The 21416-nt window shown below is 58.5% G+C and overlaps 1 protein-coding gene across 1 annotated transcript in view; it reads right to left on the reverse strand.

Moving 5' to 3' along the window:
* Positions 1-4598, reverse strand: part of comp (cartilage oligomeric matrix protein) — a 55002-nt gene extending 50404 nt beyond the window's left edge. The window contains 3 exon segments of the mRNA XM_086004311.1: positions 1094-1145; positions 2829-2914; positions 3821-4598. Coding sequence (XP_085860437.1) covers positions 1094-1145; positions 2829-2914; positions 3821-3902 — 220 coding nt within the window. The 5' untranslated portion in view covers positions 3903-4598.
* Positions 4599-21416: the final 16818 nt, after the last annotated feature.

Here is a 21416-nt window from a genome sequence, read left to right on the forward strand (position 1 = left end):
CGTACCAAAGCCTTTACCCCAGAAACACAGCCACAGCAGAGTCAGGCACAGGGTTCCGGCCCAGGGAGAGGGTCCCGGCCCAGGGAGAGGGTCCCGGCCCTGGGAGAGGGTCCCGGCCCAGGGAAAGAGTTCCGGCCCAGGGAAAGGGTCCCGGCCCAAGGAAAGGGTCCCGGCCCTGGGAGAGGGTCCCGGCCCAGGGAGAGGGTCCCGGCCCAGGAAGAGGGTCCCGGCCCAGGGAAAGGGTCCCGGCCCTGGGAGACGGTTCCGGCCCAGGGAAAGGGTTCCGGCCCAGGGAAAGGGTCCCGGCCCAGGGAGACGGCTCCGGCCCAGGGAAAGGGTCCTGGCCCTGGGAGAGGGTCCCGGCCCAGGGAGAGGGTCCCGGCCCAGGGAGACGGTTCCGGCCCTGGGAAAGGGTCCCGGCCCAGGGAGAGTGTCCCGGCCCAGGGAAAGGGTTCCGGCCCAGGGAAAGGGTCCCGGCCCAGGAGACGGTTCCGGCCCAGGGAAAGGGTTCCGGCCCAGGGAAAGGGTTCCGGCCCAGGGAGACGGTTCCGGCCCAGGGAAAGGGTCCTGGCCCTGGGAGAGGGTCCCGGCCCAGGGAGAGGGTCCCGGCCCAGGAGACGGTTCCGGCCCAGGGAAAGGGTTCCGGCCCAGGGAAAGGGTTCCGGCCCAGGGAGACGGTTCCGGCCCAGGGAAAGGGTCCTGGCCCTGGGAGAGGGTTCCGGCCCAGGGAAAGGGTCCCGGCCCAGGGAAAGGGTTCCGGCCCAGGGAGAGGGTCCCGGCCCAGGGAGAGGGTCCCGGCCGAGGGAAAGGGTCCCGGCCCAGGGAGAGGGTCCCGGCCGAGGGAAAGGGTTCCGGCCCAGGGAAAGGGTTCCGGCCCAGGGAGAGGGTCCCGGCCCTGGGAGAGGGTCCCGGCCCTGGGAAGGGGTTCCGGCCCTGGGAGAGGGTCCCGGCCCTGGGAAGGGGTTCCGGCCCAGCCATCACCGGATCGAGATATCACATGCTCAGGCTCAGAGTGAGATCCCACCCTTTCGAAGCACCGTCCACAGTGCCCGTGTTTGCGGGGTTCCTGCAGATTCTCAATTGGTTTACTCACCACAGATATCACACTCAGCCACTGTGTTCTTCAGAAAGATGATCTCCTTTATCTGTGAGCAATTGCAGCAAAGTTAGTAAAAGGAAAGAAACACATTTATGTAGTGCCTTTAGCAACCTCAGCATGGGACAGTGTAGAGGGAGCTTTACTCTGTATCTAACCTGTGCTGTACCTGCCCTGGGAGAGTTTGATGGGACAGTGTATGAGGGAGCTTTACTCTGTATCTAACCTGTGCTGTACCTGCCCTGGGAGTGTTTGATGGGAGTGTGTAGAGGGAGCTTTACTCTGTATCTAACCCGTGCTGTACCTGCCCTGGGAGTGTTTGATGGGAGTGTGTAGAGGGAGCTTTACTCTGTATCTAACCCGTGCTGTACCTGCCCTGGGAGTGTTTGATGGGAGTGTGTAGAGGGAGCTTTACTCTGTATCTAACCCGTGCTGTACCTGCCCTGGGAGTGTTTGATGGGACAGTGTAGAGGGAGCTTTACTCTGTATCTAACCTGTGCTGTACCTGCCCTGGGAGTGTTTGATGGGAGTGTGTAGAGGGAGCTTTACTCTGTATCTAACCCGTGCTGTACCTGCCCTGGGAGTGTTTGATGGGACAGTGTAGAGGGAGCTTTACTCTGTATCTAACCCATGCTGTACCTGCCCTGGGAGTGTTTGATGGGACAGTGTAGAGGGAGCTTTACTCTGTATCTAACCCATGCTGTACCTGCCCTGGGAGAGTTTGATGGGACAGTGTAGAGGGAGCTTTACTCTGTATATAACCCGTGCTGTACCTGCCCTGGGAGTGTTTGATGGGACAGTGTAGAGGAAGCTTTACTCTGTATCTAACCCGTGCTGTACCTGCCCTGGGAGTGTTTGATGGGACAGTGTAGAGGAAGCTTTACTCTGTATCTAACCCGTGCTGTACCTGTCCTGGGAGTGTTTGATGGGACAGTGTAGAGGGAGCTGTACTCTATATCTAACCCGTGCTGTACCTGCCCTAGGAGCATTTGATGAGACAGTGTAGAGGGAGCTTTACTCTGTATCTTTTTTTCATACACAAAACATGAAGCATGAAACTCAGTGAAGGAAATTTCACCTCTCCCTTGCTGTCATATGATATCATTATAACGTTCCCATGACCGTTCGAAAAATCTGCCGAGCACGGACTCCACAATTCAAACATAATCGTCCACGGGCAATAAGTAATAAAAAGGCTTCTTGGGGCCTCGGATGGAGATTGGCTGGGTGCTGGGCGGGGTCAGGTGCAGGGTGGGCTGGGAGGAGTCAATGTCGGTGGGCAGGGGGCAGGATTGGGTGGTCAGGGTCAGGGTCGGGAGGGTCAGGGTGGGGCGGGCGGCGTCAGGGTTGGGGTGGTCGGGGTCCATGGACGGGGTCAAGGAGGGTAGGTTCGGGGTCAGGGCGGGGTCAGGGTGGGGGAGGGCAGGGTCAGGGTGGGGGAGGGCGGGGTCAGGGTGGGGGAGGGTGGGGTCAGGGTGGGGGAGGGCGGGGTCAGGGCAGGGTCAGGGTGGGGGAGGGCGGAGTCAGGGTGGGGGAGGGCGGGGCCAGGGTTGGGGAGGGCGGGGTCAGGGCAGGGTCAGGGTGGGGGGGCTGTCTCACGCTCACGATCTGGGTTATAAGGCCTGTTCGGTACCAGAGACTGCCAGTTACGGGTAGGGTTGTACATCAGCACCTTCAGGAGAGTAGGGCAGAGGGAGATGACGAATTACAGGCATGTTACGGCCTCATTTACCTGCTGTTTCAGGAGCTCTTTGATCTCTGCCAGTTCCCGGTTCGTTTCCATCATCTGAGAAAGCATCTGACGCCCAACATCTCTGTCTATACACAGAGAATAAAGACAGCAGCATCAGTCATACCCAGCAAAGGCATACAAATGCCAGGCGCCCGATGTTAATCCAGCTCCCTCACACTGTCACTCAGTAACCCCACTCCCCCCAGCGCCCTGTGTTACTGACTGTATCTCTACTGATGTTAATCCAGCTCCCTCACACTGTCACTCAGTAACCCCTCTCCCCCAGCACTGTGTTACTGACTGTATCTCTACTGATGTGAAGCCAGACAGACTCAGTACCTCGTCAGCATTCACTGTTCACACAAAAATAGTTTGAAAAGTGAAATTAACTAATGTAGAAGTTTCATTGCAAATACACTTCACCTCAATTCCTAAATGTTTGATTGTAACTGGATCCTCGTGCACTCTGTACAGGAGTGACAGAGCCGGAATAACAGAGCAACGGATCTGGGAGTGACAGAGCCGGGAGTAAGGGAGCGATGGATCCAGGAGTGACAGCAGGGAGTCAGTGAATGATGGCCCGGGGGTGTCAGTGTGATTGGATGGGTCTTTGTATTATGGGCTGGGGTCTCCCTATGGGAAGGGGTTCAGGGGCTGGAATCTTCATATCGGGGGGTATAAAAGCATAATTTAAGGAATGTTACATTAGAAGCTGCAACACCATCACACAGAAACACTCCATGACTATTTGTGATGCACCATTTTACTTGCTTTTTGTCACAGAGAAAGTTTTAAATGAAGAGGTAGTGATTGGAGAAAGTCTGTGCACCGTTGTGAACAGATGTAGTCGATGATTCCCCGTTAAATGATTGGGCGCTGGACAGTCTGCTCTTAGAACAGCTCACGGCCACAGTCCCAGGGTTCGGCAAATAAACCCAGAGAAATTCTGCACAAATATGAAGAAAACGAGTAAAATGGAACAAGATTCTTACCTCTGGTAATGGCAGCCAATCGCTGACAGGAGCTGAACTGACACAAAAGGTGCAAAATCAAAATGACGACATTCAGAATCATTTTGTATCGGAGGATTCCGGTTGGTGTGATCTCTCGCAATCTGACCCGGCTCTCAGCTCACTGCTAAATCCAGAAAGCAACTATTGCCCGCTCTCCTGCTCTCTCTCTAAGCCTGCTCCTGCTCTCTCTCTCTCTCTCTAAGCTGGCTCCTGTTCTCTCTCTCTAAGCTGGCTCCTGCTCTCTCTCTCTCTAAGCTGGCTCCTGCTCTCTCTCTCTCTAAGCTGGCTCCTGCTCTCTCTCTCTCTAAGCCTGCTCCTGCTCTCTCTCTCTCTAAGCTGGCTCCTGCTCTCTCTCTCTCTCTCTAAGCTGGCTCCTGTTCTCTCTCTCTAAGCTGGCTCCTGCTCTCTCTCTCTCTAAGCTGGCTCCTGCTCTCTCTCTCTCTAAGCCTGCTCCTGCTCTCTCTCTCTCTAAGCTGGCTCCTGCTCTCTCTCTCTAAGCCTGCTCCTGCTCTCTCTCTCTCTCTCTAAGCTGGCTCCTGTTCTCTCTCTCTAAGCTGGCTCCTGTTCTCTCTCTCTAAGCCTGCTCCTGCTCTCTCCCTAAACCTGTTCCACCTCTCTGTCTAAGCCTTTGCTCCAAGTGGTTGCTGCTACTCACTCTCTGTGTTTTAAATCATCGATGATTTCTGTCGAGTGACATCATGTGTTGGCATTCTGTCCCAAGCAGCTTTCCCAAAACAAAAACAAAAGCACTTTGAAAGTCTCTGCCCTCTCCTCCCTTTCATTAAAGGTACACTCCCTGCTGTTTGCTCGGAATGTGACTCTCGGTCCCTGATTCGCTGCTTCTTTTTCCTTCATCCTCTAGAAACAGTAATAATTTTGGAATGTTTGTAGTTTCCATTCTGTAAATAATTCCGTATTGTTCAATCCATCTCTCCCTCGCTCTGTCTCTGCCTCTCTGTCTGTCTCTCTCCCTCCCAGTCCCTTTCTCACAGCTTGGACTTTGTTAGCTGATACCTACGGGAGCTGTACCTGTCACTTGAGTCTAGGGACAGTCCATGTTTTAATTCCACTTCCCTGTCTCATTGCTGCTGGTGGAATTGCTGAGAGTTGATGATGCTCAGAGTGACCAGGTCTTATCTCCCGGTAACCGCAGGAAGATACACTGGCAGTAATCTCCTGGAAGAGAGCTTCTAAAACGTTATAGGCAAACATGACAAAATGTTCCTTTTCAAGTATTTATCCAATATAGTTTTGAAAGTTACTATTGAATCTGCTTCCACCGCCCTTTCAGGCAGCGCGTTCCAGATCACAACAACTCGCTGTGAAAAAAACATTCTCATCTCCAACATTCCCTCTAATTTTTCTTTCCCTTTAACTGGCTGCACGGCCCATTCAGATTTTCGAGCATGCACGGTTTCGAGCGGCCTGTACGAGAGCGCCAGACTGCTGCGCGGCTGTGCAGCTTAGCGGCAACGTTGCTCCTCTCCCCTCTGGCTCTTTCGCCAATCACTTTCAATCTGTGTCCTCTGGTTACCAACCCTCCTGCCACTGCAAACACTTTCTCCTTATTTACTCCATCAAAACCATTCAAGATTTTGAACACCTCTATTAAATCTCCTCTCAGCCTTGTCTGCTCTAAGGAGAACAATCCCAGCTTCTCCAGTCTCTCCACAATCCACATAACTGAGGTCCCTCATCCCTGGAACCATTCTAGTAAATCTCCTCTGCACCCTCTCCAAGGCCTTGACATCCTTCCTAAAGTGAGGTGCCCAGAATTGAACACAATACTCCAGCTGAGGCCGAACCAGTGTTTTATAAAGGTTTAGCATAACTTCCTTGCTTTTGCACTCTATGCCTCTATTAATAAAGCCTTTTTAACAGCCTTCACAACTTGTCCTGCCACCTTCAAAGACACCCCCAGGTCTCTCTGTTCCTGCACCCCCTTTAAAATGATACCCTTTAGTTTATATTGCCTCTCCTCATTCTTCCTACCAAAATGAATCACTTCACACTTCTCTGTGTTAAATTTCATCTGCCGTGTGTTTGCCCATTTCACCAGAGCTGGTTTCATTGATGAGTTAACAGAAATGGTGATGTGGGATTCTGGATTATTCACAGCCAGAGAGGCGCCTGGAACAGAAAGGTGGAAAAAAGAATAAACATCGATCGACAGCAAGAAAAACAGAAAACGCTGGAAATACTCAGCACACCAATCAGCGGGTCTGGAGAGAGACAGAGTGTGCCATTCTCAGCAATACTCCGTCTCTCGCTCTGTCTCCCGCGCTCCACGTCTCCTCTCTCCAGACACTGAATGCACTGCTGTGTATTTCCAGCGGTTTCTCTTTTTAATTCAGATTTCCGGTGGTTGCAGTTTTGTCTTTTTGTTTGACTCCTGATTAACTGTAGCAAATTTACAAATCCACGCACTCCCACTGAATAACGCCCCCCACCCCCCCACATGCTGGGGGGCAATGGCAGTTCCCTGACCTGTTCCCATGGGGCAGTCAATCCACCACTGGAATTGCCATCGTAGACTTGCAGGAAATGCGTCTGTCTGACTTCACCAGACGGTGCCCCAGACTGCGCCCCAGACTGTGCCCTGGCCAGACTGTGCCCCAGACTGAGCCCCAGACTGCGCCCTGGCCAGACTGTGCCCCAGACTGCGCCCTGGCCAGACTGAGCCCCAGACTGTGCCCCAGACTGTGCCCCAGACTGTGCCCTGCCCAGACTGTGCCCCAGACTGTGCCCTGCCCAGACTGAGCCCCAGACTGTGCCCCAGACTGAGCCCCAGACTGAGCCCCAGACTGAGCCCCAGACTGTGCCCCAGACTGAGCCCCAGACTGTGCCCCAGACTGAGCCCCAGACTGTGCCCCAGACTGAGCCCCAGACTGAGCCCCAGACTGTGCCCCAGACTGAGCCCCAGACTGTGCCCCAGACTGAGCCCCAGACTGAGCCCCAGACTGTGCCCCAGACTGAGCCCCAGACTGTGCCCCAGACTGAGCCCCAGACTGTGCCCCAGACTGAGCCCCAGACTGAGCCCCAGACTGTGCCCCAGACTGAGCCCCAGACTGTGCCCCAAACTGAGCCCCAGACTGTGCCCCAGACTGAGCCCCAGACTGAGCCCCAGACTGAGCCCCAGACTGTGCCCCAGACTGTGCCCCAGACTGAGCCCCAGACTGTGCCCCAGACTGTGCCCCAGACTGAGCCCCAGACTGAGTCCCAGACTGTGCCCCAGACTGAGCCCCAGACTGAGTCCCAGACTGTGCCCCAGACTGAGCCCCAGACTGAGTCCCAGACTGTGCCCCAGACTGTGCCCCAGACTGAGCCCCAGACTGAGCCCCAGGCTGTGCCCCAGACTGAGTCCCAGACTGTGCCCTGGCCAGACTGAGTCCCAGACTGTGCCCCAGACTGAGCCCCAGACTGAGCCCCAGACTGTGCCCCAGACTGTGCCCCAGACTGAGCCCCAGACTGAGCCCCAGACTGAGTCCCAGACTGAGTCCCAGACTGAGCCCCAGACTGCGCCCTGCCCAGACTGAGCCCCAGACTGTGCCCTGGCCAGACTGAGTCCCAGACTGTGCCCCAGACTGAGCCCCAGACTGTGCCCCAGACTGTGCCCCAGACTGAGTCCCAGACTGTGCCCTGGTCAGACTGAGTCCCAGACTGTGCCCCAGACTGAGCCCCAGACTGAGTCCCAGACTGAGTCCCAGACTGTGCCCCAGACTGAGCCCCAGACTGCGCCCTGCCCAGACTGAGTCCCAGACTGTGCCCTGCCCAGACTGTGCCCCAGACTGAGCCCCAGACTGCGCCCTGGCCAGACTGTGGCCCAGGCTGTGCCCCAGACTGAGTCCCAGACTGTGCCCTGGCCAGACTGTGCCCCAGACTGAGTCCCAGACTGTGCCCTGGCCAGACTGTGGCCCAGACTGTGCCCCAGACTGAGTCCCAGACTGTGCCCTGGCCAGACTGTGCCCCAGACTGAGCCCTGGCCAGACTGAGTCCAGACTGTGCCCTGGCCAGACTGAGCCCCAGGCTGAGCCCCAGACGGTGCCCCAGACTGAGTCCCAGACTGTGCCCCAGACTGAGCCCCAGACTGAGTCCCAGACTGTGCCCCAGACTGAGCCCCAGACTGAGCCCCAGACTGAGCCCCAGACTGAGTCCCAGACTGTGCCCCAGACTGTGCCCCAGACTGAGCCCCAGACTGAGCCCCAGACTGAGCCCCAGACTGAGTCCCAGACTGTGCCCCAGACTGAGCCCCAGACTGAGTCCCAGACTGTGCCCCAGACTGAGCCCCAGACTGAGTCCCAGACTGTGCCCCAGACTGTGCCCCAGGCTGTGCCCCAGACTGAGCCCCAGACTGAGTCCCAGACTGTGCCCTGGCCAGACTGAGTCCCAGACTGTGCCCCAGACTGAGCCCCAGACTGCGCCCTGCCCAGACTGAGTCCCAGACTGTGCCCTGCCCAGACTGTGCCCCAGACTGTGCCCCAGACTGAGCCCCAGACTGAGCCCCAGACTGCGCCCTGGCCAGACTGTGGCCCAGACTGTGCCCCAGACTGAGTCCCAGACTGTGCCCTGGCCAGACTGTGCCCCAGACTGAGTCCCAGACTGTGCCCTGGCCAGACTGTGCCCCAGACTGAGTCCCAGACTGTGCCCTGGCCAGACTGAGTCCAGACTGTGCCCTGGCCAGACTGAGCCCCAGGCTGAGCCCCAGACGATGCCCCAGACTGAGTCCCAGACTGTGCCCTGACCAGACTGTGCGGAGTGAGGTGATCACAGCCAGGTAGACGCTGCAGACTTTACGGGACAGGGACAATAATCCAGGGTCTCTGCTCCTGATCACCAGCTATGCAAAGGAAGTGTTTGTTGGGTAAAGACTGATCCGGCTGACTCTGATGCCCACCACAGCCAAATAGCCGGCTGTCCTAATCTGATGGACAGCGATCAGTGGGGAGACTCCTGACTGACTTTCTGCATCTGAGTCCCAAGCTGCTGAAGACAGTTGTAGTGTGGGCTGAGCTCAGCGATCACAGCATACACCAGGGACTGAGCCCTGGCTCTGTGTGGCTCAGCAACAGAACAGCTCCCGCGAGCAAGGCTCAATCAACAGGAGACTAGAATCAGAGACCAAAGGACATAGAAGGGAAAGTAAATCTGGAGCAGGTTGCAGAGGGTGGGCAGAGCGACATGAGGAAGCCAGCCTAAGTCAGCGAGTGATGGGCGGGAGTCAGTGACGGAGGGGGTGATGGGCGGTCAGTGAGGGAGGGGGTGATGGGCGGTCAGTGAGGGAGGGGGTGATGGGCGGAGGTCAGTGAGGGAGGGGGTGATGGGCGGAGGTCAGTGAGGGAGGGGGTGATGGGCAGGGGTCAGTGAGGGAGGGGGTGATGGGCGGAGGTCAGTGAGGGAGGGGGTGATGGGCGGAGGTCAGTGAGGGAGGGGGTGATGGGCAGGGGCGATGGGCAGGGGCGATGGGCGGGGGTGATGGGAGGGGGTGATGGGCGGGGGTGATGGGCAGGGGCGATGGGTGGGGGTGATGGGCAGGGGCGATGGGCAGGGGCGATGGGTGGGGGTGATGGGAGGGGGTGATGGGCGGGGGCGATGGGCGGGGGTGATGGGCGGGGGCGATGGGCGGCGGCGATGGGCGGGGGTGATGGGCAGGGGCGATGGGAGGGGGTGATGGGCGGGGGCGATGGGCGGCGGCGATGGGCGGGGGTGATGGGCAGGGGTTAGTGAGGGAGGGGGTGATGGGCGGAGGTCAGTGAGGGAGGGGGTGATGGGCAGGGGTCAGTGAGGGAGGGGGTGATGGGAGGGGGTGATGGGCGGGGGCGATGGGCAGGGGCGATGGGAGGGGGTGATGGGCAGGGGCGATGGGTGGGGGTGATGGGCAGGGGCGATGGGTGGGGGTGATGGGCAGGGGCGATGGGCAGGGGCGATGGGAGGGGGCGATGGGAGGGGGTGATGGGCGGGGGTGATGGGCGGCGGCGATGGGCGGGGGTGATGGGCAGGGGCGATGGGCAGGGGCGATGGGAGGGGGCGATGGGAGGGGGTGATGGGCGGGGGTGATGGGCAGGGGCGATGGGAGGGGGTGATGGGCAGGGGCGATGGGCGGCGGCGATGGGCGGGGGCGATGGGCGGCGGCGATGGGCGGGGGTGATGGGCGGGGGTGATGGGCGGGGGTGATGGGCAGGGGCGATGGGAGGGGGTGATCGGCGGGGGTGATGGGCAGGGGCGATGGGAGGGGGTGATGGGCAGGGGCGATGGGCAGGGGCGATGGGAGGGGGTGATGGGCGGGGGTGATGGGCAGGGGCGATGGGCGGGGGTGATGGGCAGGGGCGATGGGCAGGGGCGATGGGCGGCGGCGATGGGCGGGGGTGATGGGCGGGGGCGATGGGCGGCGGCGATGGGCGGGGGTGATGGGCAGGGGCGATGGGCGGCGGCGATGGGTGGGGGCGATGGGCAGGGGCGATGGGCAGGGGCGATGGGCGGGGGTGATGGGCGGGGGTGATGGGCAGGGGCGATGGGCGGCGGCGATGGGCGGGGGTGATGGGCAGGGGCGATGGGCAGGGGCGATGGGAGGGGGTGATGGGCGGGGGCGATGGGTGGGGGTGATGGGCAGGGGCGATGGGCAGGGGCGATGGGCGGCGGCGATGGGCGGGGGTGATGGGCAGGGGCGATGGGCGGGGGTGATGGGCGGGGGTGATGGGCAGGGGCGATGGGCAGGGGCGATGGGCGGGGGTGATGGGCAGGGGCGATGGGCAGGGGCGATGGGAGGGGGTGATGGGCGGGGGTGATGGGCGGGGGCGATGGGCAGGGGCGATGGGCGGCGGCGATGGGCGGGGGCGATGGGCGGCGGCGATGGGCGGGGGTGATGGGCAGGGGTGATGGGCAGGGGCGATGGGAGGGGGCGATGGGCGGGGGTGATGGGCAGGGGCGATGGGCAGGGGCGATGGGAGGGGGTGATGGGCGGGGGTGATGGGCGGGGGCGATGGGCGGGGCGATGGGCGGCGGCGATGGGCGGGGGTGATGGGCAGGGGCGATGGGCGGCGGCGATGGGCGGGGGTGATGGGCAGGGGCGATGGGCGGGGGTGATGGGCGGGGGTGATGGGCAGGGGCGATGGGCGGCGGCGATGGGCGGGGGTGATGGGCAGGGGCGATGGGCAGGGGCGATGGGAGGGGGTGATGGGCGGGGGCGATGGGTGGGGGTGATGGGCAGGGGCGATGGGCAGGGGCGATGGGCGGCGGCGATGGGCGGGGGTGATGGGCAGGGGCGATGGGCGGCGGCGATGGGCGGGGGTGATGGGCAGGGGCGATGGGCAGGGGCGATGGGCGGGGGTGATGGGCAGGGGCGATGGGCAGGGGCGATGGGAGGGGGTGATGGGCGGGGGTGATGGGCGGGGGCGATGGGCAGGGGCGATGGGCGGCGGCGATGGGCGGGGGCGATGGGCGGCGGCGATGGGCAGGGGTGATGGGCAGGGGTGATGGGCAGGGGCGATGGGAGGGGGCGATGGGCGGGGGTGATGGGCAGGGGCGATGGGCAGGGGCGATGGGAGGGGGTGATGGGCGGGGGTGATGGGCGGGGGCGATGGGCAGGGGCGATGGGCGGCGGCGATGGGCGGGGGCGATGGGCGGCGGCGATGGGCGGCGGCGATGGGCGGGGGTGATGGGCGGGGGCGATGGGCAGGGGCGATGGGCGGGGGTGATGGGCGGGGGCGATGGGCGGGGGCGATGGGAGGGGGCGATGGGCGGGGGCGATGGGCAGGGGCGATGGGCGGGGGTGATGGGCAGGGGTCAGTGAGGGAGGGGGTGATGGGCGGGGGCGATGGGTGGGGGCGATGGGAGGGGGCGATGGGTAGGGGCGATGGGCGGGGGTGATGGGCAGGGGCGATGGGCAGGGGCGATGGGCGGGGGCGATGGGCGGGGGCGATGGGCAGGGGCGATGGGCGGGGGCGATGGGCGGGGGCGATGGGCGGGGGCGATGGGCAGGGGCGATGGGAGGGGGTGATGGGAGGGGGTGATGGGCGGGGGCGATGGGAGGGGGCGATGGGCGGGGGCGATGGGCGGGGGTGATGGGCGGGGGTGATGGGCGGGGGTGATGGGCGGGGGCGATGGGTGGGGGTGATGGGTGGGGGTGATGGGCAGGGGTGATGGGCGGCGGCGATGGGCGGGGGTGATGGGCAGGGGTCAGTGAGGGAGGGGGTGATGGGCGGGGGCGATGGGTGGGGGCGATGGGAGGGGGCGATGGGCAGGGGCGATGGGCGGGGGTGATGGGCAGGGGCGATGGGCAGGGGCGATGGGCGGGGGCGATGGGCAGGGGTGATGGGCAGGGGTGATGGGCGGGGGCGATGGGAGGGGGCGATGGGCAGGGGTGATGGGCAGGGGTGATGGGCGGCGGCGATGGGCAGGGGCGATGGGTGGGGGTGATGGGCAGGGGCGATGGGCGGCGGTGATGGGCAGGGGTGATGGGCAGGGGCGATGGGCGGGGGCGATGGGCGGGGGCGATGGGCGGCGGTGATGGGCAGGGGTGATGGGCAGGGGCGATGGGCGGGGGCGATGGGAGGGGGCGATGGGCAGGGGTGATGGGCAGGGGTGATGGGCGGCGGCGATGGGCAGGGGCGATGGGTGGGGGTGATGGGCAGGGGCGATGGGCGGCGGTGATGGGCAGGGGTGATGGGCAGGGGCGATGGGCGGGGGCGATGGGCGGGGGCGATGGGCAGGGGTGATGGGCAGGGGTGATGGGCGGCGGCGATGGGCAGGGGCGATGGGTGGGGGTGATGGGCAGGGGCGATGGGCGGGGGCGATGGGCGGGGGCGATGGGCAGGGGTGATGGGCAGGGGCGATGGGCGGGGGTGATGGGCAGGGGTGATGGGCGGGGGCGATGGGCGGGGGCGATGGGCAGGGGCGATGGGCGGGGGCGATGGGCAGGGGTGATGGGCAGGGGCGATGGGCGGGGGCGATGGGCAGGGGTGATGGGCAGGGGCGATGGGCGGGGGTGATGGGCAGGGGCGATGGGCAGGGGCGATGGGCGGGGGCGATGGGCAGGGGTGATGGGCGGGGGCGATGGGCGGGGGCGATGGGCGGGGGTGATGGGCAGGGGCGATGGGCGGGGGCGATGGGCAGGGGTGATGGGCAGGGGCGATGGGCGGGGGCGATGGGCAGGGGTGATGGGCAGGGGCGATGGGCGGGGGTGATGGGCAGGGGCGATGGGCAGGGGCGATGGGCGGGGGTGATGGGCAGGGGCGATGGGCGGGGGCGATGGGCAGGGGTGATGGGCAGGGGCGATGGGCGGGGGCGATGGGCAGGGGTGATGGGCGGCGGCGATGGGCGGGGGCGATGGGCGGCGGTGATGGGCAGGGGCGATGGGCAGGGGCGATGGGCGGGGGCGATGGGCGGGGGCGATGGGCGGCGGTGATGGGCAGGGGTGATGGGCAGGGGCGATGGGCGGGGGCGATGGGCGGGGGCGATGGGCGGCGGTGATGGGCAGGGGTGATGGGCAGGGGTGATGGGCAGGGGTCAGTGAGGGTGGGGGTGATGGGAGGGGGCGATGGGTGGGGGTGATGGGCGGGGGCGATGGGCGGGGGTGATGGGCAGGGGCAATGGGCACTGGCTATGTTCAGAGAGGTAAAGAACACTGGGGCTGGACAATGGAGGAGAGGCAGCAGAGGAGGACAGCATGACTGATCATGTGAGTGCTGCAGAAAGTTCAAGGGGATCAGCGAGGGACAGCATACAATGGTCAATCCCACAGAGAATATCATTCAGGACGTTGGTTAGAGTGAACTCAGCAGATGCCAGAGCAGAGGGTGTAGAGCTGGGAACTGCTGACACAAGACACAGTCTTAGAGAGGAAAGGGAGGGTACACTTGGTCAAGGTTCGGTTTTATGAATGGGGGTGATGTCCACAGTTTGCAAGGGGAGAGGGACGGTGCCAATGTCGGCATGCAGGTCAGGAGTGGTAGCTGGGGAGGGGATCAAGAGGATAGAAGTTGGGTCTGATGGAAGACATGAATTTGGAGAGGGCAAATGAAGAGATTAGAGATAAGAGATTAGCGTGTAATGTTAAGGCACATGGGATTGGGGGCAAGGTATTTGTAGTGTATGTACTTTGCAGAAGGAACTATATTCTGCAGCCCCTGTATACTGCAGTAGCAGTAGTGACCACCCCTGTATATAAGCCTGTGTAGTAACTTTGCATAGTTAGTTTCCCGGTTGTCTCCACTCAGTAAAGACCTGTTATAACCAACTCCTGCAGTCCGTGTCTCAAGTACACACGGACATAATACTGGCGACGAGCAGATCCGAACTTACCTACAGTCTGCACCACCTCATGGGGATCCATCCCTGAAGCGAAGTTGTCAGAGGTCGAGGCCAGAAGGAAGAAAGAAAAAAAAAACAAACAGAAGAAACGGGCGTCGACCGTGGGCAACCGCCTCTGATTCATCGGAGTTGAAGATTTGCAGGAGAGGCTGTCGAGAGCGGGGCTTGGTTATCTTGTCGATGGTGTTCCAGCTAATTGGGCTGGGCTGCGGCGGGCTAGAGCTCGATCGGGTGGCTTTTCAACGGGGCCAAGCAGCGTTGTCGGGAAGAGGAGAGAGAGAGAGAGGGTGGAGCACACAGGGCGCGGCCGGTACTACGAAGCCGGGCAGCGTACTGACCCGAGAAGAGGGAGGAAAGTGTCCCGCAGGGTTGCTCCGACGACGGGGAAATAAAAGAAATTAGAAGCGCAGAATGCCGCGAGGAGCTGCAGTTTGCCACGGGAACCACGGAGAATGGCATTAGCAGCAGCGCGGGGGGAAGTGTGCGAAGACCATAGGGCATCGCCATCAAGGCATAAAACGCCAGCAACAGCGCTAGCAGCAGCGGGGAAGACGGAAAGTGCAGGAGTCGCCATTTTGTTAAATCGGGGAAGAAGGCAAAGCGCAGGAGGCGCCATCTTAGATTTCCAAGATGCCGAAGACTGGCAATATCACTGCCTTCGATAATGCAATAGAAGACTGGACCACGTATGTGGAAAGAGTCGAAGTATATTGCGAGGCAAACGAAGTAGCCGATGAGAAAAAGGCATCGGTACTACTAAACTTAATGGGCGCAAGAACGTACGGCCTATTGCGGAACCTGATTACTCCAGCCAAACCGATGGCGAAGAGTTTTAACGAAATTGTTGATATCCTACAGAAACACCTAAATCCTACACCGCTGCTGATAGCAGAAAGATTTAAATTCCACAGGAGAAATCAGCATAAAGATGAGAGCAATGCTGATTACCTTACGGAACTACGCAAGCTATCAAAGCACTGCCAGTTCGGAGCAGGACTGGCAGATACCCTACGGGACAAATTTGTCTGTGGACTCTTGAGTGAAGGAACCCAGAAGAGGTTACTCTCAGAGAAAGAGCTGACGCTAGATAAGGCTTTCAGCGTGGCAGTATCGTACGAAGCAGCAGCAAGGGGAGCTGCAGAAATACAGCAAAAGCCACAGGAATACGGCACCCACGAAATGACACGGGTCTGGGAAGAAGACCAACGACAACAAAAAGGCTACTAAGGAACCGTACAGGAAAGTACAAAAGATGACGGACAGTAGTTCCGAAGACCAGATGAGCGATAGTGAATCCGGGAACAAGAGACTAAGCTGTCTCAAACTTCACAACGTAATTGCAAAAGAGGATCACCGAACCATTTGGGTCACCCTCACGATAGCAGGGTCCCAAGTCAAAATGGAATTGGATACAGGATCAGCCCTGACCGTCATGAATCGACGAGACTACGAGCGGCTATTCTCACACATACCCTTGAGAGAGACATCCATTGTCTTGAAGACGTATACGGGGCAAAAAGTATACCCCAGAGGGAAAATAAGGGTGCCTGTCGAATACAACGGCAAGGAAATACAGAAATTGTATCTGTACATACTGCAAGATGGTGGACCACCGTTATTGGGACGTGAATGGATCAGAAAGATAAGTTTAGACTGGCACTCCATTCAGGCACTGACGGTGGCTGGTAAAAAGGATGACGACGTCACACCTGGACGATTGTCAAAAATCTTAGCTAACGCCAAAGAGGTATTTCAACAAGAACTGGGAACTCTTAAAGGCGTAACCGCCTCGATAAAAATAGAAGAGAATGCAATTCCCAAGTTTTTCAAAGCAAGACCGGTACCAAATGCAATTCGCCCAGCCATCGAGGCAGAGCTGGAGAATCTGGAGAATGCAGGCGTGTTATCTAAGGTAGACTGGAGCGAGTGGGCGACACCCATCGTTCCTGTCATGAAGAAAACATTAAACAATAAGTCTGAGGAGCCAAGGAAGGTTCGCATCTGTGGGGACTTCAAGGTGACGGTGAACCCAGTCCTTCACACAGTACAATATCCTCTCCCGAGGATAGAAGATATTTTCGCCTCACTATCTGGAGGGAAGCGTTTTACAAAAATTGACCTAGCACAAGCATATTTGCAGATGGAGGTTGAAGAATCCTCTAGGAAGTATCTCACGATAAACACTCACAAAGGTCTTTACCAGTATAATCGACTGGTATTCGGAGTACCATCAGCTCCGGCGATATGGCAAAGAGCGATGGAACAAGTCCTGCAAGGGATTCCGGGGACTCAGTGTTACTTGGACGACATCCTAGTGACAGGTGAAGATGACAGTGAACACCTTGCCAACCTAGAGCAGGTGCTCACTAGACTAAGAGAACATGGGCTACGAGCCAATCGCCCCAAGTGCGAGTTTTTTAAGAAACAGATATCGTATTGTGGCCACGTGATTGATGAAGAGGGGTTACATAAGTCCCCTGACAAAATTGAAGCGGTAGTTAAGGCTCCAGCGCCTGAAAATGTGTCGCAACTGAGGTCATTCCTCGGATTGGTGAATTACTACCATAAGTTTTTGCCGAATTTGTCCACAATTCTGCACCCACTGAATGCCCTACTACAAACTGGAGTAGCATGGAAATGGAGCGATGAATGTAAGCGGGCCTTTCAGAAGAGTAAAGACCTAATCACTTCAAGAGAAGTATTGGCTCACTACAACCCATCACTACCGATAAGACTGGCGTGTGATGCGTCTCCCTACGGCATTGGAGCGGTACTGTCACATAAATTCCTTGATGGTTCAGAGAGGCCGATAGCTTTTGCGTCACGTTCGTTAACTTCAGCCGAGCGTAACTACGCCCAGATTGACAGAGAGGCCCTCAGCCTGGTGTGGGGGGTGAAGAAGTTCAATCACTACCTGCACGGTCAGAAATTTACTCTACTAACTGATCATCAACCTCTTGTCTCCATTTTCAACTCTCAGAAGGGCATCCCGATAATGACAGCACAACGGCTACAGAGGTGGTCCCTTTTCCTAGGGGCACACCAATATGACATCGAGTACAAAGGAACTAAACAGCATGGGAATGCTGATGGATTGTCGCGCCTACCGTTGCCGACGGTGGAAGAAGCACCTGCAGTGGATCCAGTGGAGATATTCCACTCGACCATAGTCGAATGTCTCCCTGTGACGAATGCAAACATAGAAAAGGAAACACGAAATGACCTGACACTCTCCTGGGTCTATGATTTAACGGTGAAGGGATGGCCAGCACATGGCGAACCACTGTTGCCAGCATTCTCGCCGAGAAGAGAACAGCTGTCAGTGTGCAGAGGAACCTTGATGTGTGGATCCAGAGTAGTAATTCCACCCAAATTGAAGGATAGAGTGCTCAATGAGCTTCATGAGGGTCATCTGGGAGGGGTAAAAATGAAGAACTTAGCCAGAGCGTTTGTGTGGTGGCCGGGAATCGATAGAGAAATCGAAGAGATGACCAAGAGCTGTACAGGATGCCAGAAGGTCCAAAACGCCCCACCACAAGCCCCTCTACATCCATGGGAGTGGCCCTCATCTCCATGGCAAAGGGTGCACATTGATTTTGCTGGTCCATTTATGGACTCGATGTTTTTAATTGCGGTGGATGCACATTCAAAGTGGCCAGAGGTAATAAAAATGTCCTCAACCACCACAGAAAAAACTATCACAGTCTTACGAACCATATTCGCCAGAAATGGGCTGCCTGAACAGATTTGCTCCGACAATGGACCACAGTTTGTGTCTGAAGAGTTCCGGAGGTTCTTAAAGAACAATGGTGTTAAGCATTACACATCCGCCCCATATCATCCAGCCACCAATGGATTGGCTGAGAGGTTCGTTCAAACATTCAAGAAGGCTATCAAGGCAATGTGTAATGAAGACATACCCCTACAACACAAGGTGGATAACTTCTTGTTTGCCTACCGGAATGCAACACATGCGGTTACCAACCAAACTCCAGCCATGATGTTCTTCAATCGAAGACTACGATGCCGCTTGGATTTGGTTAAGCCAAACATCAGAAGAGATGTGGAGAACAGGCAGTTTCAGAATATGAATGAAAGGCCGACCAGGAGTTTTAAGATAGGTCAACCAGTTTTGGCTCGGGACTACCGCACAGAGAAATGGCAGCCAGGAACGATCTGTACACGGCAAGGACCTCTAATGTATACTGTGGACGTTGGAGAAAGCATTGTAAGACGCCATGCAGACCAGATTCTAGAGTCACTGGAAAACGTCAATTCCACACCACGATCCGATACACCTGGTGATGAAACCGAAGTACCAATTGCATCTACCTCAGAATCGGTGATATTGGAAGCAGACGAACCAAACAACGATGTTGATCCCAAATCAACTTTGCCAGAAGAACCTGATACCCCAAAGAGGCGTTATCCAGACTGATGCGCTATCAACAATACCAAAGACTACGAGATGGACTTAAATGAAGTAGGCTTTTATTGACTAAGAACTAGAGCATGCCTCTGCTAGTGAATCCATCCTAAGAGCTCCCGGGGGAAGGGTGGTGAGTCACCTTTATACCCGGGCTTAGGGGTGGAGCCAGGGGCTGAGACATGCCTGGACTTGTACAGGGTTAACAGTGGTTTACCACACAGGCATATACAGGTTAACAGTGTGTGGTAAACCACTTTTATCGTTCACTATCGTTACACTATGGTTATCACTGTTATATCGTTACACTATGGTTATCACTGTTTACACTGTTGTATCACTACACGAGGTCGCCTCTTGTCACGCTGTTATACCTGGGCTGACCACTGCTGACTCCGCCCATGGCTCCACCTACTTGCCCAGGTATAAAGGTGGTCGACTGGCTGGTATTCCTCCTTGTTGGATCCGATCACCCACGAGGGTGGGCTCTGTTATTTAGCCAATAAAAACCTATAGTTACTGTCTTAACTCGTCGCTTTTCATTGGATGAATTGATAGGTATATCAATTTTATTGGCTAAATTTTGAAATGTCTTTAACGGAGCAGCCAAACGACCAGTCAGACGCCCAGCTACAACAGCCACAGCAGCCGGCCTGGCTGCGAGCCCTCCGACCGCCGTACCTGGATCTAAACCCACAGGCAGCAAACTCAGCCCTCGACTTCAAACACTGGCTGAGCTGTTTTGAATCCTACCTGGGAGAATCCGGCGTGCCTCAGAGATCCAAACTAAGAGTTCTGACCGCCCAAGTGAGCCCTAAAGTATTTGCACTCATCCAGGACCTTACTACATACGAGGCCGCCCTCAACCTGCTGAAAGAGCAGTACCGGAGCCCGGTAAATTCTATGTATGCCAGACATCTCCTAAGATCCCGCCCGCAACAGCCAGGAGAGTCTGTAGATGAATTTTTACGGGCGCTACAAACACTCGGCAGGGACTGTGACTTTAAAGCTGTAACAGCTGCAGAAAATACTGAAGAGAATATCCGCGATGCCTTCGTGAAAGGCCTTCGGTCCGACTACTCACGGCAAAGACTGCTCGAATCAAAGGACCTCGACCTGAACACAGCTGCAGCCCTCGCTCGCTCTCTGGAAGTGGCCCATCGGGACCTCGAGGCGTATTCCAGGTACTGTGCTGCGCGACCCTGGGACTCGGGCCCGACCCCGACTGCAATACCCCTCGCACCGCCGCCTCTGGGACCTACCTCAGCGTCGGCGTCCCGGACCCGATCGGGACCGCCACCCCTGGTACCGGCTGCGACATCGGAGCCCCACGATCGGGCCGCCGGCTGCTTTTTCTGTGGCCAGGCGAAACACCCGAGGGCGCGCTGCCCTGCAAGAAACGCGACCTGCTCCGACTGCCACAAGAAAGGCCACTTCGCGAAGGCCTGCAGGGGGAAAGCCACAGACGCCAGCAGTGCCTCATGCGAGTTGTGGGGGCGGCCATCTTTCATCAAGGCCACAGATGCCAGTATCCCCTCGTGTGAGTCGTGGGGCGGCCATCTTTGATCAAGGCCACCGACACCGGCAGTGCCTCATGTGAGTTGTGGGGGCGGCCATCTTCTCCGCCATTTTATGCAACGTCGTGGGCACCGCCATTTTGTTCACCACACTCGACCGCCACCTTGTCTCCAGACCCGACTGCAGCCTCACCCGCAGACTACAGCAGCTTGCTCAGCCATACACTAGCCTCCGTCACACTGGACCAAGCTCGCCCGCATCACCTGTCCAAGTCCATGATGGACATCAAAGTAAACGGCCACGCCACGACCTGCCTGTTCGACAGCGGAAGCACGGAGAGTTTCATCCATCCAGACACGGTGAGCCACTACTCCCTCACTGTCCAGCCAACGCGCAACCGGATCTCGATGGCGTCGAGGTCCCATTCAACAGACATCAGCGGATACTGTGTTGTGACCCTGTCGGTTAGGGGCACGGAGTATAAAAATTTTAAACTTCTCGTCCTGCCCCAACTCTGCGCTGCCGTCCTACTAGGGCTGGATTTCCAATCCCACCTTCAAAGTGTCACTTTGGCATACGGTGGACCCCTCCCCCCACTCAAAGTCGACAACCAACAGCCTTTAAACCGCCCACCGCGTACCACCTGCGGCCTATCCACCCTCAGGGTTCCGCCCCCCTCCCTGTTCGCCAACCTCACCCGCGACTGTAAACCCGTCGCTACCAAGAGCAGGCGGTACAGCGCCGGGGACAGAGCTTTTATTAGCTCTGAGGTGCAGCGTCTCCTGAAAGAGGGCATCATCGAGAGGAGCAACAGCCCCTGGCGTGCCCAGGTCGTAGTCGTTAAGACCGGCGATAAAAACCGCCTAGTCATCGACTACAGCCAAACCATAAACCGGTACACCCAGCTGGACGCATACCCCCTTCCCCGCATATCTGATATGGTCAACCAGATTGCACAGTGCCGAATATTCTCTACCATCGACCTTAAGTCGGCCTACCACCAACTCCCTATCCGCCCTGAGGACCGCCAGTATACCGCCTTCGAGGCGAATGGCCGCCTCTACCACTTCCTTAGGGTTCCCTTCGGCGTCACCAACGGGGTTTCGGTCTTCCAAAGGGAGATGGACCGGATGGTTAAGAACATAAGAACATAAGAACATAAGAAATAGGAGCAGGAGTAGGCCAATCGGCCCCTCGAGCCTGCTCCACCATTCAATAAGATCATGGCTGATCTGATCCTAACCTCAAATCTTCTATCACTCTGCATCCACCCGAACCCATGTGATCTCCCGGGAGAGGCGAAAAACCAGATAAAGACCCAATGGC

Source organism: Somniosus microcephalus, chromosome 13, assembly GCF_052327205.1.
Source record: "Somniosus microcephalus isolate GS21.2 chromosome 13, FLI_Smic_1.0, whole genome shotgun sequence".
Taxonomy (NCBI): Eukaryota; Metazoa; Chordata; class Chondrichthyes; order Squaliformes; family Somniosidae; genus Somniosus; species Somniosus microcephalus.